This window comes from Dryobates pubescens, chromosome Z, assembly GCF_014839835.1.
Source record: "Dryobates pubescens isolate bDryPub1 chromosome Z, bDryPub1.pri, whole genome shotgun sequence".
Taxonomy (NCBI): domain Eukaryota; kingdom Metazoa; phylum Chordata; class Aves; order Piciformes; family Picidae; genus Dryobates; species Dryobates pubescens.
In genome coordinates, this window is record NC_071657.1 from 67,103,376 (window position 1) to 67,122,731 (window position 19,356).

Below are 19,356 nucleotides of genomic sequence, written 5' to 3' on the forward strand. Positions count from 1 at the left end.
CAGCAAGACCAAGTGGACAGAGAGGACACAGTGGACACAAAGGACACAGTCTCAGGCTGCGCCAGGGGAGGTTCAGGCTGGATGTTAGGAAAAAGTTCTCTACAGAGAGAGTGATTGCCCATTGGAATGGGCTGCCCGGGGAGGTGGTGGAGTCACCATCATTGGAGGTTTTCAGGAGAAAACTTGATGGGGTGCTTGGTGCTACGGGTTAGTTGTTTAGGTGGTGTTGGATTGGTTGATGGGTTGGACGTGATGATCTTGAAGGTCTCTTCCAACCTGGTTTGTTCTATGTATTCTATGTATTCTATGTAAGTGCGGGGTCCTGCATCTGGGTTGAGGCAATCCCAGGCACAAATCCAGGCTGGGCAGAGACTGGCTGGAAAGCAGCCCTGAGGAGAGAGACTTGGGGGTGCTGGTGGAGGAGAAGCTCAACAGGAGCTCTCAGTGTGCACTTGCAGCCCGGAAAGCCAATCAGATCCTGGGCTGCATCAAGAGAAGTGTGGCCAGCAGGGCAAGGGAGGTGATTCTCCCCCTCTGCTCAGTTCTGCTGAGACCCCACCTGGAGTACTGCCTCCAGTTCTGAAGCCTCTATTACAAGAGGGATATGGAAGTGCTGGAAGGTGTCCAGAGAAGGGCCATGAGGATGATCAGAGGGCTGGAGCACCTCTCTTATGAGGACAGATTGATGAGTTGGGGGCTGTCCAGTCTGGAGAAGAGAAGGCTCTGAGGTGACCTCATTGTGGCCTTCCAGGATCTGAAGGGGGCCTACAGGAAGGCTGGGGAGGGACTTGTCAGGATCTCAGGTAGTGATAGGACTAGGGGGAATGGAATGAAGCTGGAGGTGGGGAGATTCAGGCTGGAGGTGAGGAGGAAGTTCTTCCCCATGAGAGTGGTGAAGCCCTGGAATGGGTTGTCCAGGGAGGTGATTGGGGCCCCATCCCTGGAGGTGTTTAAGAGCAGGCTGGATGAGGCTCTGGCCAGCCTTATGTGGTGTGGGGTGTCCCTGCCCATGGCAGGGGGATTGGAACTAATTGATCCTTGTGGTCCCTTCCAACACTGACTGATTCTATGATACTACTATGATATTTTGGAAGAATAATTATGTAGATCCCTAGTTCCTTAAGCTTCTAAAAATTGGCTATGTGCTTTCTGTATAAATTTCACTTCATACCATGATTCTCTAATCAGCAGAGTTGGTGTTTGAATCCATGGAGCTAATTGCTTGAGCTAAAAACATTAAATGATCCGGGCTGTGTTTTCTAGGAGGAATTAATCCATGGGGTTTAGAACCTGGCTACAAAAGGATACTGTTAATTTTGAAGGTGAAAAATAGGGGAGGGTGCAGGATCTCTGGCTTCATTTTGCCCTGCTTAGGTCTGTTTTATAAGTTCCTCAAGGAGTCTGTAGAGTCTCCATCCCTGGAGGTACTCTGAACACAATCCTAGGCAATGCACTCTCACTGTCCCTGCTTGAGCAGGAGGGTGGACAATGTGGCCTCCAGAGGTCCCTTCCAACCACTCTGTGATTCTGTGGATATCTGGATTCATCACTGAGTTCTCAGATTTCATGGTTGGTTTTTGCTGGTTTTATTTTCTTTCTTTTTTTTCTAATGTTAGTCTAATTCCCACTCAAATACATGATGACTTTAATGACTGTTGTGTGTATGAAGCATATGTGCAAGGTTAGGCCAGAGGAATGCATGGACAGCTTTTAGGTGTATCTTTGAGACAAAGATGCCAAAATGATATTTTTAAAGGTCTATTTTTACAAGAATCTCTCAGCAACAGTGTTGACCCTGAAATCTTTGGAGGCAAAATAGTAAAACTAAGCCACTTTAGAGTTTGTATTGTGATATTTTATTATTATTATTATTATTATTATTATTATTATTATTATTATTATTATTATTGCATTTTTCTGTGGTGTAGCAAGGTAAGTTGTATATGTCACAACTCTGTAACAGTGGCAGGTGGCACTGGTGTCTATGAAGAGCATTTTGAATCACATCCTGTAATTCTCTGAATTTCCACATCAGTTTTGCTAGTTTTGTAAAGGATGAAGACTGGGGCATGAGATTACCTTCGTGGTCTGGCAGAGAGGGAACAAGAATGGTGAATTAGTATATCCACTCAATTTCATGAGGTGAGATTAGTGACAACCTTTGGGAGAGAGTTTTGAGATCTGGTGTTGGAGAGGTGTGGGAAACATACACAGGCACTGGCAATAGCTCATGTACAGTAACTGTGGATATATAAAGAAGTTGATCACTGAGGTTTTACAACCCACCCATTTAACCAGCAACAAAATACCCTGCTCCTCCCCATTTATATATGTAAAAAGCCATGAAGATCCAGACTCAAGCCAGTCTTTCTCAAAAGCAGTTGTGGCAGAGTGGGGAGTCTAGGCTGTGCACAGTAGCCCCAGGCAGTTGTGTGAGGATTCAGGTTTTCTGAGTAGACTTCTGAAGCTTTACTCATAAGCAGCAGCTCCAAGGAAAGGTGAGTGGCAGGAGGCAGATTTCCCTCTGGATAAGTCTTACCTGGGACACAGAGGGTTCTTCTGAGTTAGCACAAGTTGCACATTCCCCAGCATGTTCTTCCAGTTGCATCGAGAAAGCATTTGGGCTGTAGCTTCCTTTTATCCTATGTAATAACTCTTCCAGCTCCCTACTGCTGTGCACAGGTTTTAGTTTGTCACTGCTGTTGGCTCCTGCAGCGCTGCCCCTCATTGTGGTAGCTTTCATTGATCGTTGCTGCTGTTGACACTCACATGCCCTTTGATAAAGTAGCTGTCAAAGCTCCTGCCCCTCTACAAGCGGCGTTACAGACCCACTCCTATCCGAGACGTTCATTAGTGTCGTTTGCCAAAAGGTTTATGTAACAGATGTTGCAAAGCGGACAGGCGGAAACACACGCTCACACACCACGGCTGCGAGGGCTGTCGGGGTGACAGTAAAGGGAGGATGGTCTGCACGACGGGAGTAGCTCGAAGGCATAGCTGCCTCCGTTTGAAAACAAGCAACTAACGTCTTTGTGTGACCATGCTGTATTTTCAGCTTGTCATCATGGCTGGGACTGTTCTGCTCGCCTACTACTTCGAGTGCACCGACACTTTTCAGGTGCATATCCAAGGTTTCTTCTGTCAGGATGGCAATTTGATGAAACCCTACCCGGGAACAGAGGATGAGAGCTTCATTTCACCTCTTGTGCTCTACTGTGTTCTGGCTTCAACTCCGACAGCTATTGTAAGTATAAGAAATTATTCTAATTCCCCACAACTGCTCCATAAATAACAGCAACAGTCTTGTAGTATCTTTTGTCTCCTCTCCTCTCCTTTCAGCTGTAATTGATTTACACTTAGCCGGGTCTCTGTTTTGCCTTAGCCTAATAAGATCTTCATCAGTTATCTCCAGAAGTAATTATTCTGAGGTAATCACAATGCAAGACTGAGGGGTAGGGCTTGTTAAGCCTTTTACAATAGCCTGCTCACTTTGGTGATTAGTTGCGAATTGCCTGGGCTCTAGAGAGGCTCTAATGCAAAGGTGATGTATTACTGGAAGCAAGAAAACAGGATAAGGCAGAAATAAAACCTGGATTGGACACGCAGTATATCCAGGATTATTTGCTACTATATTAAAAGGACTGCTGAAGGGCTTTTAAAGGCTTAGATGAGCAGAAAGGTGTTCAACACAAAGAAAAATATAAGTACTATTTCCTTTTTTATTTTCAATTAATTTTTGGCAGTCATAGCCACTTAACTTTTTATTTTTAGCCTGATTCTCTTTACTATCCAACCAGCAAACTGCGATGTAGCTGTTCTGAGCAGGTGAAAAAAAAAATCAGTTAGCTGAGTACACACAACCCCAAACAGATTATTTCAGTCCCTGGTTAGCAACACTGTGGCATTTATCCATTTTCTGTGCAAAAAGTTGCAGCTTTCCCAAACAGACAGGCTTTGTGCATTTGTAATTACATTGGTAAATTCCCACCAGACTGTGCCTATACACTTTATTTCTTTTCTCTTTATCATTTCTTTCTTGTGTTAGCTTTGCTTTGCATCCCTTTCAAAAGTTGATTAAAGCTGTATGCCGTGTCTTTACTTGTGAAAGGTGAATGCTGCACCACAGTCCTTTTAAGTTTGGGTATGCTGTAATTTTAACGTGTGAAACTCTAACACAGCAATGTGACAGAGACATGCTGAAGAGGCTACAGCTTTTGTTACAGGACAAACACTGAAAAACAAGTAGGGGGTTTTGAACTGGGCTGCATCACAGGCTGATAAAAATCCTCTGTAGTAACAGTGTTATTTTGTGTGTTGGAACTCGGATGAAGGCTAAGACTTTGGTTTTACTTGTGCTGCAGGGACAGGTGATTTGCAAATGAAGGAATAGAATAGAATAGAATAGAATAGAATAGAATAGAATAGAATAGAATAGAATAGAATAGAATAGAATAGAATAGAATAGAATAGAATAGAATAGAATGGGTTGGAAGAGACCTTCAAGATCATCGTGTCCAACCCCTCAACCAATCCAACCCACCTATGAATACACCTCTCCAACTGTCCCTCCATAAATATGGATAGTGCCATTGTTTAGATAAGTAGCTTTCACAGGTGGTGGTGTAACGCAAGACTCAATGTCACTAATGCCTTTGATACCATTAACAGTTTAGTTAGTGAGAGGGTTGCTCCTGGATTGTAATGTTGGTATTAAGTGTGTTCTTCTTTATCTGGATCTTCTGTTTAAATGCCTGCCCTGACAAAGTCTACTTCCAACCTTTCAAGTTTTCTCTCTGGATCAGCATTTTCTTTCTGTTAAATGGCCCAAGAAGCTTTCCTTACTTACTTTTATTTATGAAATGAAGTCTTCTTCAGAAGATGAATGATTCTGGGTTTCCCTAGCCCTGTTAAACACATGGATTGAAAGACTGTAGTGAACAGCAGATGAAGTTTTTGGGTGCTGAAAGACACCTTCAGCTTAGTGCTGTGTGAAGCTTGTGTGACTATCTCATGCAATGCAAGCTGTACAGGAATGGTAGCCTGGTTCCAGAAGTACAGTAATCACCCTGGATGATGGGATCCCATGCTGAATATGAGACTGCAAGCTCTGCTTCTTGGGTTGTGCTGTGTTGTTACACTGGCTACTCTGCTCCAGCTAGAGAGGCAACACAGTGCTCCTTGCACCATGCTTCTTTATGATCTCTGCATACAGCTTCAGGGAGGCAATAGATCAAACTTTCCTGGGAAAACATTTTTGTTTCAGTTTTTAATGTACTGTGTATTAATGCACACTATATTCATACATTATTTAATGCATTATTTGCATTATGTTTTATTGTATTATTAATACATTATTTAATTCCTTAATGTGTTATTACTTAGTACTGGCTAATCTTCAACTAGATCACTCTCCAAAGGGGTCTTTTTCTGTCCTCCTGACTGGTGCTCAGCACAGTGTTTTTATGTGAGTAATTTCACATAATTTCACATTCCCATCTTTTTTTCTGAGAGGCTTTCCTCTCCTTGAAGGCTGATTTCAGACTTTTGGTTCGGCTGCTAGCTGACCCTGCAGAGTGAGTTTTAGCATGATCATCAGTAGAAAGCTAGTAGATGAGACAGAAAGCTGGAAGTGGGGAGATCCAGGCTGGATGTGAGGAGGAAGTTCTTCACTGTGAGAGTGGTGAAGCCCTGGAATGGGTTGTCCAGGGAGGTGGTTGAGGCCCCATCCCTGGAGGTGTTGAAGGCCAGGCTGGATGAGGCTCTGGCCAGCCTGATCTAGTGTGGGGTGTCCCTGCCCATGGCAGGGGGGTTGGAACTAGATGATCCTTGTGGTCCCTTCCAACGCTGACTGATACTATGAAAGTGACTCAGAGTGAAGAAAGGAGACGCTACCATGTTTCAAGAGTCTCTCTGAGCTTTGTCCCTACCTACCACTGCTGGACAGACCACTCAGAGTGTAAGCATTCTCAGCTGTTACCTGGTACCCAAATGGGTGCTGCCTGTCATTCAGACTGGCACAGTCTAGTAAGAGATGTTTGATCCAGTTGAACCTCCTGGGGATTTCAATGAAAGGAGCAAGTGTAGCCATTTCTATTTATACTGTGATGACTGTACTCAAAAAACCCTATACTATGTCCCCCCACCCCGAAAAGTCACACAAACCAACAAACTCACAAAAACCCCACAAGCAAACAAACACAAATAAAGCCAAAACAAACCCCAAAACACAACAAAACCAACCAACCAACCAAAAAACAATAACAACAACAACAAAGAGAACCCACAGAGGTGTTCTTCATGGGAGGGAGCTTTGTGTGCACCCACTGTGTACCAAGATGCAGCTTCACTTTCTACACTTTGCTCTCAGGAATAATCCCTGACATCCTGGCATGTGCAGAAATTACTCAAGTAATAATGCCAGTTTCTCCCTACAATTACTTTTCTCCTCTGCAAGACACTTGTTGCTTCACTTTCTGACAGCAGATTGGTTGGTTTGGCTAAGAGAATTTAAGTTAGCAGGTCTGGTCTCTCTGTGCTGCCTGCATATTGATGGGCACAGTCCATCATGATGGCATTGAACAAGTCCAGGTGCTGGGTGTTCCACTTTGGACACAACAGCCCCATGCAGTGAAATAGGATGGGGTCAGAGTGGCTGGAGAGCAGCAGGCAGAAATGGACCTGGGGGTACTGGATGAGAGCTGGCTGAAGATGAGCCAGCAGTAAGCCCAGGTGGCCAAGAAGGCCAATGGCATCCTGGCCTGCATCAGGAATAGTGTGGCCAGCAGGAGCAGGGAAGTCATTGTGCCCCTGTATTCAGCACTGGTCAGGCCACACCTTGAGTCCTGTGTCTAGTTGTGGGCTCCTCAATTCAAGAAGGACATTGAGACTTTTGAATGTGTCCAGAGAAAGGCAACGAGGCTGGGGAGAGGCCTCAAGCACAAGTCTTATTAGGAGAGGCTGAGGCAGCTGGGGTTGCTTAGCCTGGAGAAGAGGAGGCTCAGGGGAGACCTTATTGCTCTGTACAACTCGCTGAAGGGTGGCTGTAGCCAGGAGGGGGTTGGTGTCTTCTCCCAGGCAACCAGCACCAGAACAAGAGGACGCAGTCTGAAGCTGCACCAGGGGGGGTTTAGGCTGGAGGTGAGGAGAAAGTTCTTCACAGAGAGAGTTGTTCACCATTGGAATGTGCTGCCCAGGGAGGTAGCGGAGTCGCTGTCCCTGGAGGTGTTCAAAAAGCGATTGGACATGGCACTTGGTGCCATGGTTTTGTTAGTCATGGGGTGTTGGGTGACAGGTTGGACTTGATGATCTTTGAGGTCTTTTCCAACCTTGTTGATTCTATGATTCTATGATCTATTTTAAACTTGCAAACAAAAAAGCCTTGCCTGCCTATGCTTTTTTCTGTCTGAAAAAGGTGGGAGAGGAGCTACACACAGGATGAATGCTACTATCGTATGTTGCACATTGCTAAATACACTACTTGAGTGTCCTGATAAGAGCTCAGCAAAGAAGCTGAATAGATGATTTATATGGTTAAATCATATGTTGGTTTTTTAATATGATTTTATTCTATTTTCTTCACATCTTTTTATATTTACTTCCTTCCTCCCTCTTTGAGGTCTCTTCCAATCTTGGTGATTCCATGATTCTCTGATTCTTTATTTTCACTGCCCTGACACCTCATGATATGAGAGGAGTAGTTATGAGAAGCAGTAGAACGTAGCAGCAATGTGGGAGCACTCATAGTACTAGTTCATAGTACTAGTAAAGTGTTTCTGATGCTAGGTATAATAGTTTGGGAATCAACACAAACTCCCTCATCTGAGATACAAGCAGTGTTTAAGTGCAGTCCTGTGTGCACAGGTCTGGAAAGGATGCAAAGCCATGATTTCAGCATAGCTTTGGGGTGTTAAAATGTATCAAGCCAAAAAGGAGCATCTTTGTGAATTTAATGGAGTGTGTTTATGCTTCAGTGATTTCACTATGACAGTGGCCGTGGGTAAAAAAAGTGCATGTATTATATTTATTCCCAGAAGTTATTTCTTCTCAGAAGTTCTGTTGTGGGTTGGTAGCACTGAATGTACATTTCCCTGAACTTCCATTGTCAAAACAAATGAGATTGACCTCTTTTTCTGTGGTTTTATTTGTGGTTCTTGACATGTATGACGTTGCTGACTCTGTTGTAAACATTTTTTTCTCCTCATACAGCAGAATTACAGGAGTTTTTTAATCCTCCTACTGATGATAACCTCAGTGATAATGAGAGTTTCTTGCAAGGGGAGATGCCTGAATCTCATGATGACACTGCTAAATAAATGAAAACCATCTATGTCTGACTCCACTCTAAAATGCATTTTTTTCTCCCAAGTGTTCCACTGAGTATAGGTCAAAGGCTTCCATTTGCTTTATTAAGTTTTAATTCTCAGAGTGTGGTGGTATTAACATCTTTGCAGCAAAGTAGCATGTTGTAGTGAACTTAGGAATAAATTGCATCCACCTAAGGAAAAACATTTTTATTTCCTTTGTAAAGAAACAACTAACCATTTTATTCAAACTTAGAGGTTTGTTCCCTGAAACATACATCCCCAAACTCAAGTAGTAAACTTTGCTGTTGGCAAGGAGAGAAAAAGGGGATTCCTAGAAATAGAGTAGAGTAGAGTAGAGTAGAGTAGAGTAGAGTAGAGTAGAGTAGAATAGAATAGAATAGAATTAACCAGGTTGGAAGAGGCCTTTCAGATCATTGCATCCAACCCCTCAACCAATCTAGCCCACCTAAACAACCCATGGCACCAAGCACCCCATTAAGTCTCCTCCTGAGCACCTCCAGTGATGGTGACTCCACCACCTCCCCAGGCAGCCCACTCCAATGTGCAATCACTCTCTCTGTAGAGAACTTCTTCCTAACATCCAACCTAAACCTCCCCTGGCACAGTTTAAGACTGTGTCCTCTTGTTCCGGTGCTGGTTGCCTGGGAGAAGAGACCAACCCCCACCTGTCTACAACCTCCCTTCAGGTAGTTGTAGAGAGCAAGAAGGTCTCCCCTGAGCCTCCTCTTCTCCAGGCTAAGCAACCCCAGCTCCCTCAGCCTCTCCTCTTAGGGCTGTGCTCCAAATCCCTCACCAAGTTTGTTGACCTTCTCTGGACACCTTCCAGCAGCTCAACATTTTTCCTAAACTGAGGGCAGAACTGGACACAGCACTCAAGGTGTGGCCTAACCAGTGCTGAGTACAGGGGCACAATGACTTCCCTGCTCCTGTTGGCCACACTATTCCTGATGCTGGCCAGGATGCCACTGGCCTTCTTGGCCACCTGGGTAGGACAGAAATTGAGTCTTTGACTCCACCACACTTCAAAACATCAAAAGTTCCCAAGTTTCCAAAAACTGCTTTTATTTTGGGCTTCAGATGGCCTACAGCAGCATGTCTGCACGTTTGAATGGCTGCCCTCTGCATTACAAAGCTTTAGACAGATGGTTATATATCATTATTATGTAATTATATGTGAAATTAGCCACAGAGTAATTGTGGGTTGGGTTTTGCTTGTTTGTTTTTTTTCAGAGGTGGAGGTCTTAGAATGCAAACCTTTTTCTGGAGGTAAATTTTTTTAGGAAGGTTTTCCTGTTCTGTCTTCCACCTTGCTTCCTTGACTTTGTCTTAGTAGAGCCAAGTTAATAAAGTGATTCATTTCCAGAAGGGAAGCCAAGGAATTTCTGCCAGTTTCAGCTGATTCCCCTGTGGCAGCTCAGCAGCAGGCTCAGGGAAAACCAAAAGCAGATAATGCTGCTCAAAGCTCTGTTACAGGAGCTGCTTCTTAGCTTTTTCAGACAGAAATCCCTAGGCTGTGCTGGTGATTGTGCTGATGGGAAGCACAGACACCTCTTCTACAGTCTCATACCAGCCACGCTCCACAGTTGTGCAGCCACAGCAAGCTGGGTGGTAGTGAGGAGGAAAGGCCAGTGTCAATGCCTGGAGTGTGGAGTTGTTAAGGAAGGATATATCCCTTTTCCAAGGAGATGTTGGCATAGAGGCACCCACTAACCAGACAGCAACTGCCATCCAAAATGTGGATTTATTGCACTCAGGACTCCTTCCAACACAGTTAAATCACAGGTTGGGATGTCAGCAGGGAATACATGACTGCACAGCCAGTTAAGCTTTAACCTTAAGCCTTAGGAAATATTCTTTCTAGGGAGATGAACCAAAATGTGCACACATTCACTCGTAAAGGAAAAACCTTCCACTTGAGGATACCCAAAATACAGAATCACCCAAGCAGGGCTGAGGACTCACTAAATCCATGGAAGTATCTTGAGATGGCATCCCATTAGAATGGGAGAGGATGCTACCACCAGGCCACTTGCTGCCTGGAGACAACTCAAAATGCCCCTTTAGTAGCACCCATACCTGAGGGTGCATTGTGGTCAGTACTTACTAGTGAGAGAGGCAAACCCACAGAACCAGCAAAAGCAGGGTGGAAGCTTCTGTGCCCAGGGACACCAGTTAATGTCTGAGAGGCACCAGGCTGATGTTTTTCATCTCCTAGCAAGCCTTAGCTCTTTGTCAGGTGTCTGTCAGGCTTTTGTGTTTATCACAGCAGTTATACCTGCCACAGATTTACCACAGTTGTACTCCCTGGCTTCCTGGGCTGGCCACCGTTTCAGCTTGGTCACAGAGAGGGTGGTCTTTACTCAGTGGCATTTGGCTACACATTCATTTTATTGTTGGGAAATGGAACTGGGGTTGCTCAAGGGGCAAGCCTGGAGGAAGAGCCCCACTGCTTGTCAGGTGTCCTCTCTGAGTAGCGATTCATACCCTGCTTTTTGAGGCTTTACAAGGACTCAGCTTGTGAAGTGACGAAGGACAAGCTGAAATATGTAGGACTGAGGCAAAGGTATACTCACTACCCTGTGTAAATGTTTATACTCTGGTATTTGCAGAACATTCTAGAAAATAATAGACACAGCTTGTCTGGTACAACATTTTCAGGCAGTTCTACTGATGGTGCCTCCAGGACTTCCTAATGGTCCCAGTTACATTCAACATTCTGGGAAACAGTGCAGAGCTGTGGGAAATTTCTTCTCTTGATTAGAACTACAGTATAATTATTTGAGACAGTTTTACCACAGCACACTGTTATATTTTTTCAGCACAACGGTAAGACAGCTGTAGTTTTGGGGTGGGCTAGAATCCAAACTGAGGATTTCATCCCTTTTGACTTGGAATAAAAGAAACCAATTTTCTGTTCCTGGAAAAGGACTCTTAAACTGTTCTTTGCTGCTGATTTCGCTGAACAACAAAAAACAAGCAAGCAAACAAAAAAAAAAAAAACAACAAAACAAAACCAAACCCTCAAACAAACACATGAAAAAACCAAACACACACACAGCCCCCCATAAAAATAATAATAAGTAATTGAATGCATATTAGAATCATAGAATCAGTCAGGGTTGGAAGGGAACACAAGGATCATCTAGTTCCAACCCCCCTGCCATGGGCAGGGGCACCCCACACTAGATCAGGCTGGACAGAGCCTGTCCCTGGTCTGCCTCCAGGGACAGGGCCCCAACCACCTCCCTGGACAACCCATTCCAGAGCTTCACCACTCTCATGGGGAAGAACTTCCTCCTCACCTCCAGCCTGAATCTCCCCACCTCCAGCTTCATTCCATTCCCCCTAGCCCTATCACCACCTGATATCCTGAGAAGTCCCTCCCCAGCCTTCTTGTAGCCCCCTTCAGATACTGGAAGGCCACAATGAGGTCACCTGGGAGCCTTCTCCAGACTGAACAGCCCCAACTCCTTCAGTCTGTCCTCACAGGAGAGGTGCTCCAGCCCTCTGCTCATCCTTGTGGCCCTTCTCTGGACACCTTCCAGCACCTCCAGATCCCTCTTGTAATAGGGGCTTCAGAACTGGAGGCAGTACTTCAGGTGGGGTCTCAGCAGAGCTGAGTAGAGGGGGAGAATCACCTCCCTTGCCCTGCTGGCCACACTTCTCTTGCTGCAGCCCAGGATCTGATTGGCTTTCCAGGCTGCAAGTGCACATTGACAGATTTAGTCCTCAGAAATCTCTGGATGACTTGGCCCTGCAATGTTCAGCTGAAGATGTTGCTTCTTTTCCTCTTATGGTTAGCAAAAATACAGCATCGATTGCTGTGGGCTAGAGAAGGCTTGTCTAGATGGTGATGGTAACGATGAAAGAGTGTCCTTAGCTGGTCTGCATGACCAGTGATGGTACTGATGTTACTGCAGAAAGTCTTTGCCTTCAGGGTCCTGGTGGCATTAATAGTGTCCTGGAGGAGGGTGCCAAGGTGACTGTTTGCCTCCTACACTGTCTTTTCTCAATGTTGCTTAGTGTTTGCCACTTGGGTTTAACCATGGAGCCACTGCACAGCTGTGCAGTGCCAATATTTTGCACTGTATATAGCAGGTAGGATTGCTGATGAGTAACCCTCAAGGCCTAAAGCTATCTTTGAGGGAGATCTGAGGAATTAAGGAACTGACATCACCAAGTGAAAGTCAATATGAACCATACTCAGAGAAGATAGAATAGAATAGAATAGAATAGAATAGAATAGAATAGAATAGAATAGAATAGAATAGAATAGAATAGAATAGAATAGACCAGGTTGGAAGAGACCTTCAAGATCATCGTGTCCAACCCATCATTGGTGCCATGGTTTAGTCATGAGGTCTGTGGTGACAGGTTGGACTTGATGATCTTTGAGGTCTTTTCCAACCTTGGTGATACTGTGATCATCCAACACTACCTAATCAGCTAAACCATGGCACCAAGCACCCTATCAAGTCTCCTCCAAAACACCTCCAATGACGGCGACTCCACCACCTCCTCGGGCAGCCCATTCCAATGGGCAATCACTCTCTCTATGAAGAATTTCTTCCTAACATGCAGCCTAAACCTCCCCTGGCACAGCTTGAGACTGTGTCCTCTTGCTCTTGTGCTGGGAGAAGAGACCAACCCCCACCTGGCTACAACCTCCCTTCAGGGAGTTGTAGACAGCAAGAAGGTCTCCCCTGAGCCTCCTCTTTCCCAGGCTAAGCAATCCCAGCTCCCTCAGCCTCTAAATGGAGGCTCTAGATGGAGACAGGCTATTCAAAGTACCAAAGGTAACCTTGCAATGAACACAAGCTGCAAGAAAAAAAAATCTGATTAAATGTTAGGAAAAATCTTTTTACAGTGGTGGTGTAGAGGCTGTGAGATCTTTGTTCTTGAAGATACTCCTAAGGCATCTGCTCAAGGCTGTGGTTTGTGCTGGCACTGCTTTGAGAAGGGGGTGGGCTGCAGGCCTCTGGGGCCTCTTCCCAGTTAGATCACTGTGTGATTCAGTGTCTCTGCATTCTGTAGTGCTAGTGCCTATGATTGGTGATGCTTAACTAAGAGATTAATGGAGCCATGAGCTCCCATGTAGAGCTTGAAGAGTGTCTCTCCAGGGACAGGCAGCTGTGCTAAGGCAGTCCTCAGACACATTGTGATGCAAAGGGGCAGAATTGCTTTTGGCTTAATGCAAGCCAGTGGTGATGAAACACCTGCTGAAGCACTTTGCAAAGGTCGCCTTTTGGTGAGCAGGCCTGCTTTTCCCAGGGAGAGCTGTGTGGAGTCATTCTGAAACTGGCTGATTGGGGTTGAGAGCTCCATAACCCTCATCTGCTTATATTCTCTGTTTTGAGTGCTCTGCACATAGCTTGTGTCCCAGCCAGTGCCTTCCTTGTATCTGCTCCTCCCCTTGGCTGCTATTTGAATGCTGCAGACTTGATAAATTTAGTTCTTTCTATTTGTGACATAAAAAAAATGCAGCCACACACATCCTTGCAAAGGATTTGGGAAATGTCATACAGCTTGCTGAAACCTTCCCAGAACAGAAAGTGATGATGTCCCAAGACCCAAGTTCAGTTTTGTTTGCTGCTAGAGATCTTTGTGCATACTGCTGTGCCTCTGGACGTGGCTTCTGTGTAGAAAGGGATCTTAGTGAGGACTGACTGTGTCCCAAGGATGCTGTTTAGAGTACACAATTTGAAAGATTAAAAACCTCCCAGAAATCATAATAATGTGAACTTAATGCATAGAAAAGACAAACAGATCCTGTCAGTACTTCTTGTAGTTCTTCCTAATACTGGATCTCCATCATCTTGGTGTGACTGGTGAGACCCCACCTCGAGTACTGTGTCCCATTCTGGAGCCCCTATTACAGGAAGGAGGAGATGGAGCGTGTCCAGAGAAGGACAATGAGGATGAGCAGAGGGCTGCTATGAGGACAGACTGAGGGAGTTGGGGCTATTCAGTCTGGAGAAGAGAAGGCTCTGAGGAGACCTAGTTGTGGCCTTCCACCAGCTACAAGAAAGCTGGTGAGGGATTTTTAGGGTGTCAGGGAGTGATAGGACTGGGGGGAATGGAAAAATAATTAGAAATGGGTAGATTTAAATTGGATGTTAGGAAGAAGTTCTTCATGAGGGTGGTGAGACACAGGAACAGGTTGCTCAGGGAGGTGGTGGAAGCCTCATCCCTGGAGGATTTTGCAGCCAGGCTGGATGTGGCTCTGGGCAACCTGACGTAGGATGTAGTGTGAGGTGTCCTTGCCCACGTCAGAGGGGAGTTATAACTAGATCATCCTTGAGGTCCCTTCTAACCCTAACAATTCTATGATTAGAAATGTGATGAGTTGTACTATTTTTGTGAAAGTGACAGAAAGATGTTGTTTCACAGGAGACTTCAGGCAGTCCTAAGCTGTGGGCGCAGCTGTGATTCCTGCAACTCTTCTGTGGCCCCTGGCTCCTCCTTCTTTATCTGCATGGAACCTGTGGCAACTTTCACACCACCACAGTGTTTGATGAAAGTGTGAATGAATAAAAAAAGAAAAACACTATTTGACCATTTGCCACCCCTGAGTGTTTGAGTGAATGAGAGGTAGGGAGGCAGCTGGGATGCAGCTTCTGCAAGTAGCAATGTAGGACTGTGTATAGGCAGTCAGGCCAGATCCAGTTGGAGATGAGAGGTGAGTAGATTAAACTGCAGTGAATCTGGGGAGAGTTTTCATGGGTATGTGGGGAGAAAAGGCAAAACTATGTCAGAAAGCCTAGTGGTGAGACAGTTTTAGCATAGGAGGAATCAGAGTGTGGCACTCTGAATCCGCAGGAGTTTAGGGAAACATGACTAACAAAGAAGACATTGGCCTCTAGGTAAGTCAAAGTGTAGCAGGGGAGTGAACCAGGGGTGAAGTCCTCAGCTTTACTAGGGAATTCAAACTGAGGTACAAGTTTAATGTCCTAAATGAGATAAAAGGAAGAAAAATCCCTCAGCAGGACCCATCCTTGACTGTCAGTACCATTAGTAATTACTTTCTGAACTCCTGTTCAATATCTTTATTGATGATCTGGATGAGGTCATTGAGTCCATCATCAGTAAATTTGCAGATGATAGCAAGCTGGGAGCAGGTGTTGATGTGTTAGAGGGTAGAAGGGCTCTGCAGAGGGACCCTGACAGAGTGGACAGATGGATAAAATCCGACATGATGGCATTCAACAAGTCCAAGTGCTGGTGATGCACTTTGCCCACAACAACCCCATGCAGAGCTACAGGCTGGGGTCAGAGTGGCTGGAGAGCAGCCAGGCAGAGAGGGACCTGGGGGTACTGGTTGATAGGAGGCTGAACATGAGCCATCAGTGTGCTCAGGTGGCCAAGAAGGCCAGTGGCATCCTGGCCTGTATTAGGAATAGTGTGGCCAGCAGGAGCAGGGGGGTCATTGTGTCCTGCGCTCAGCACTGGTTAGGCCACACCTTGAGTCCTGTGTCCAGTTCTGGGGCCCTCAGTTTAGGAAAGATGTTGAGTTGCTGGAAGGTGTCCAGAGAAGGGCAACAAAGCGGGGGAGGAGTTTGGAGCACAGCCCTGTGAGGAGAGGCTGAGGGAGTTGGGGTTGCTTAGCCTGCAGAAGAGGAGGCTCAGGGGAGACCTTATTGCTGTCTACAGCTACCTGAAGGGAGGTTGTAGCCAGGTGGGGGTTGGTCTGTTCTCCCAGGCACCCAGCACCAGAACAAGAGGGCACAGTCTCAAGCTGTGCCAGAGGAAGTTTAGGCTGGAGGTGAGGCGAAAGTTCTTCCCAGAAAGAGAGATTGGCCATTGGAATGTGCTGCCCAGGGAGGTGGTGAAGTCCCCATCCCTGGAGGTGTTCAAGAGAGGATTGGATGTGGCACTTGGTGCCATGGTTTAGTTGTCATGAGGTGTTGGGTGACAGGTTGGACTTGATGATCTCTGAGGTCTTTTCCAACCTTGTTGATTCTATGATTCTATGGTTCGGTGAACTGAATCTTAACTCTTTAACACTGTCCCACCCTTATCCTTCTGCACATTTCCCAGCAGGATTGCAGTTCCAGGGTACTACTCTTCCAAAACCTCCTCTTGGTTGTAATCCAGATTCATTCCTGGATAGTTTATCTTCATTATTCCATACAGGAAAAGCTCTACTTGGTGTTTAATCTGTTTTCAGAAGGCAGTCATGCAAAGAATCATTTGGCAAGGAGACTGTGTGCTTATCAGAAAGTGTTGTAGGAAAAGCAAAGTTCAAAGAAAAGGTGAAGACTCCATCTCCCTTTCAAAGCAGTGGTTATATTGTTTTGTGGATTATATGTGTAACTAAATTAACAAACTGTTGGTAAGCTGTACAGGAGTGGAGGTAGTATTGGGCTGTAATGTTGCTCTGAGAACTTGAAAGGGAAAGATGTGATATTTCACTGTCTGAAAATGTCAGTTCACAAGTTGAAGGACTGTAATTTCCAAATCTATCATGAATAAAAGGCTGTTGAAGAGGAAAATGGGACAGGTAATTTTATCCATTTTTGTGCTCAGGAGGAGCCAAGAAATAAGTAAAGCCTTTTCAGTAGAGGTTTTGGAGAGCTGAATGATGAGGAGCAAGGGTATGGTGACACTGCCAGTAATGGGAAGGCAGCAAATTGAAGAAGTTTTCTCAGCAGGCAGGTTAAAATGGGCAGAGGGAAAATGACTGCTAGGTAGGTATTTCTAATACATACTGGGGCTTGGGAGCATCATGGTAGTACATCTACCTAACAGTCGTAAAAACAGGGATGTGAACAAGAGTGTTCAAGCAACATAACCTCATTGTAACTGAGCTGCCATTGCATTTGGGTAACCAAGAAAACAATCACATCTAGTGGCACCACCTTTGCTTCCCTATTGCCTACATCAGATCAGGCTGCAGATCACCTGTGCTTTCAGTCCCAAAACTCCAGGGCCATTTTCTTGCCATTTCTACCTCTAATTAAGACAGTATGGCAGTGCAGTTCATTAACCTAGCATTGCCTTCCCAAACAGATATAAAGCAAGTAGCTTGCTTGCTGTTTTCTTTTTTTGTTCCCCACCTAAATCTGTGTATCTGCATTTAGATTTCAGATTTAGAGTTGAATGGTACCAATTCCTGGAGTGCTGATTTTGTTCTGGCGGAAGCTAAGGTACTTAACAGTGCGAGTGATTAATTTTGGGAGGCCAGCTGGACAACTTGGCTGGGTGCAGATCCTGCTCATGCAGAATCATCAGGTTTTAAATAATCAGAGTCATCATCATTACTTAACTTTGGAAATGCATGGGGGAAATAAAATTAGTAAAAAGTCAGTGCTCTGAGAAGCTATTCAGACCACATCCAATTTTGTACAGCTAGAGGAGTTATCAGATCTGGGTGACCTGGCCCCCACCATATTTTCAGGGCACAGCAAGGCTCATATTCTAGAGCACACATTAAACACACAGGGAAACAAAATCCTCAAATTCAGTGCCAGAGGTAGCACCAACCCAGTTATGTTTTACCATATCACCTCACAAACACAGCATCATTACTAAACATCCAAACTCTATATTAAAACCAAGGGCACTGTTCACTTAGAAAAAACCAAACACCCTACATTTTGATCTGTTATTCTGTAGTCAGTCTGGGATAACTCTGCTTAACCAGTGGAATGGAATTGAACAAACCCATAGCTTAGAAAATGTTACTCTTTCATCTAAGTGAAAGTAAGCTGTTCACATTGGAGTTGCTAGGAGTATGCCAGACAGCTAAACACATAAGAAATAAAGTTGGGAATTGGAGCTGGAAAATACTCACAGTGTCACAGTATCACAGTATCACTAAGGTTGGAAGAGAACTCGAGGATCATCGAGTCCAACCTGTCACCACAGACCTCACGACTAGACCATGGCACCAAGTGCCACATCCAATCCCCTCTTGAACACCTCCAGGGACGGCGACTCCACCACCTCCCTGGGCAGCACATTCCAATGACGAATGACTCACTTGGTGAAGAACTTTCTCCTCACCTCGAGTCTAAACCTCCCCTGGCGCAGCTTGAGACTGTGTCCCCTTGTTCTGGTGCTGGTTGCCTGGGAGAAGAGACCAACCCCTTTCTGGCTACAACCTCCCTTCAGGTAGTTGTAGACAGCAATGAGGTCTCCCCTGAGCCTCCTCTTCTCCAGGCTAAACAACCCCAGCTCCCTCAGCCTCTCCTCACAGGGCTGTGCTCAAGGCCTCTCCCCAGCCTTGTTGCCCTTCTCTGGACACATTCAAGTGTCTCGATGTCCTTCCTAAACTGAGGGGCCCAGAACTAGACACAGTACTCAAGGTGCGGCCTAAACAGTGCAGAGTACAGGGGCACAATGAAACAAAGTGCAATCACACAACACTTAGAGGATGGCCAAGGGATCAGGCCCAGCCAGCATGGGTTTAGGAAGGGCAGGTCCTGCCTGACCAACCTGATCTCCTTCTATGATCAGGTGACCCGCCTGGTGGATGTGGGGAGGCCTGTGGATGTAGTCTACCTGGACCTCAGCAAGGCCTTTGACACCGTTCCCCATAGCAAACTGCTGGCCAAGCTGTCAGCCCATGGCTTGGATGGGACCACACTGCGATGGGTTAGGAACTGGCTGGAGGGCCGAGCCCAGAGAGTGGTAGTGAATGGTGCCACATCCAGCTGGCAGCCAGTCACCAGTGGTGTGCCCCAGGGATCAGCGCTGGGCCCCATGCTCTTTAACATCTTTATTGATGATCTGGACGAGGGCATCGAGTCCATCATCAGTAAATTTGCTGACGACACCAAGCTGGGCGCAGGAGTTGATCTGCTGGAGGGTAGAGAGGCTCTGCAGAGGGACCTCGACAGGCTGGGCAGTTGGGCAGAGTCCAACGGCATGAGATTGAACACATCCAAGTGCCAGGTTCTGCACATTGGCCACAGCAACCCCATGCAGAGCTACAGGCTGGGGTCAGAGTGGCTGGAGAGCAGTCAGGCTGAGAGGGACCTGGGGGTGCTGGTCGACGGTAGACTGAACATGAGCCTGCAGTGTGCCCAGG

General features: G+C 45.8%; 1 protein-coding gene across 3 annotated transcripts in view; it reads left to right on the forward strand.

Moving 5' to 3' along the window:
- The window catches only part of PLPPR1 (phospholipid phosphatase related 1), a 186,674-nt gene that overhangs the window by 137,830 nt on the left and 29,488 nt on the right, over positions 1-19,356 (forward strand). For all 3 annotated transcript variants that reach the window (XM_054178638.1, XM_054178639.1, XM_054178640.1), the window contains one exon: positions 3,056-3,244. In XM_054178638.1, coding sequence (XP_054034613.1) covers positions 3,056-3,244 — 189 coding nt within the window. The remainder of the gene's footprint in view (positions 1-3,055; positions 3,245-19,356) is intronic.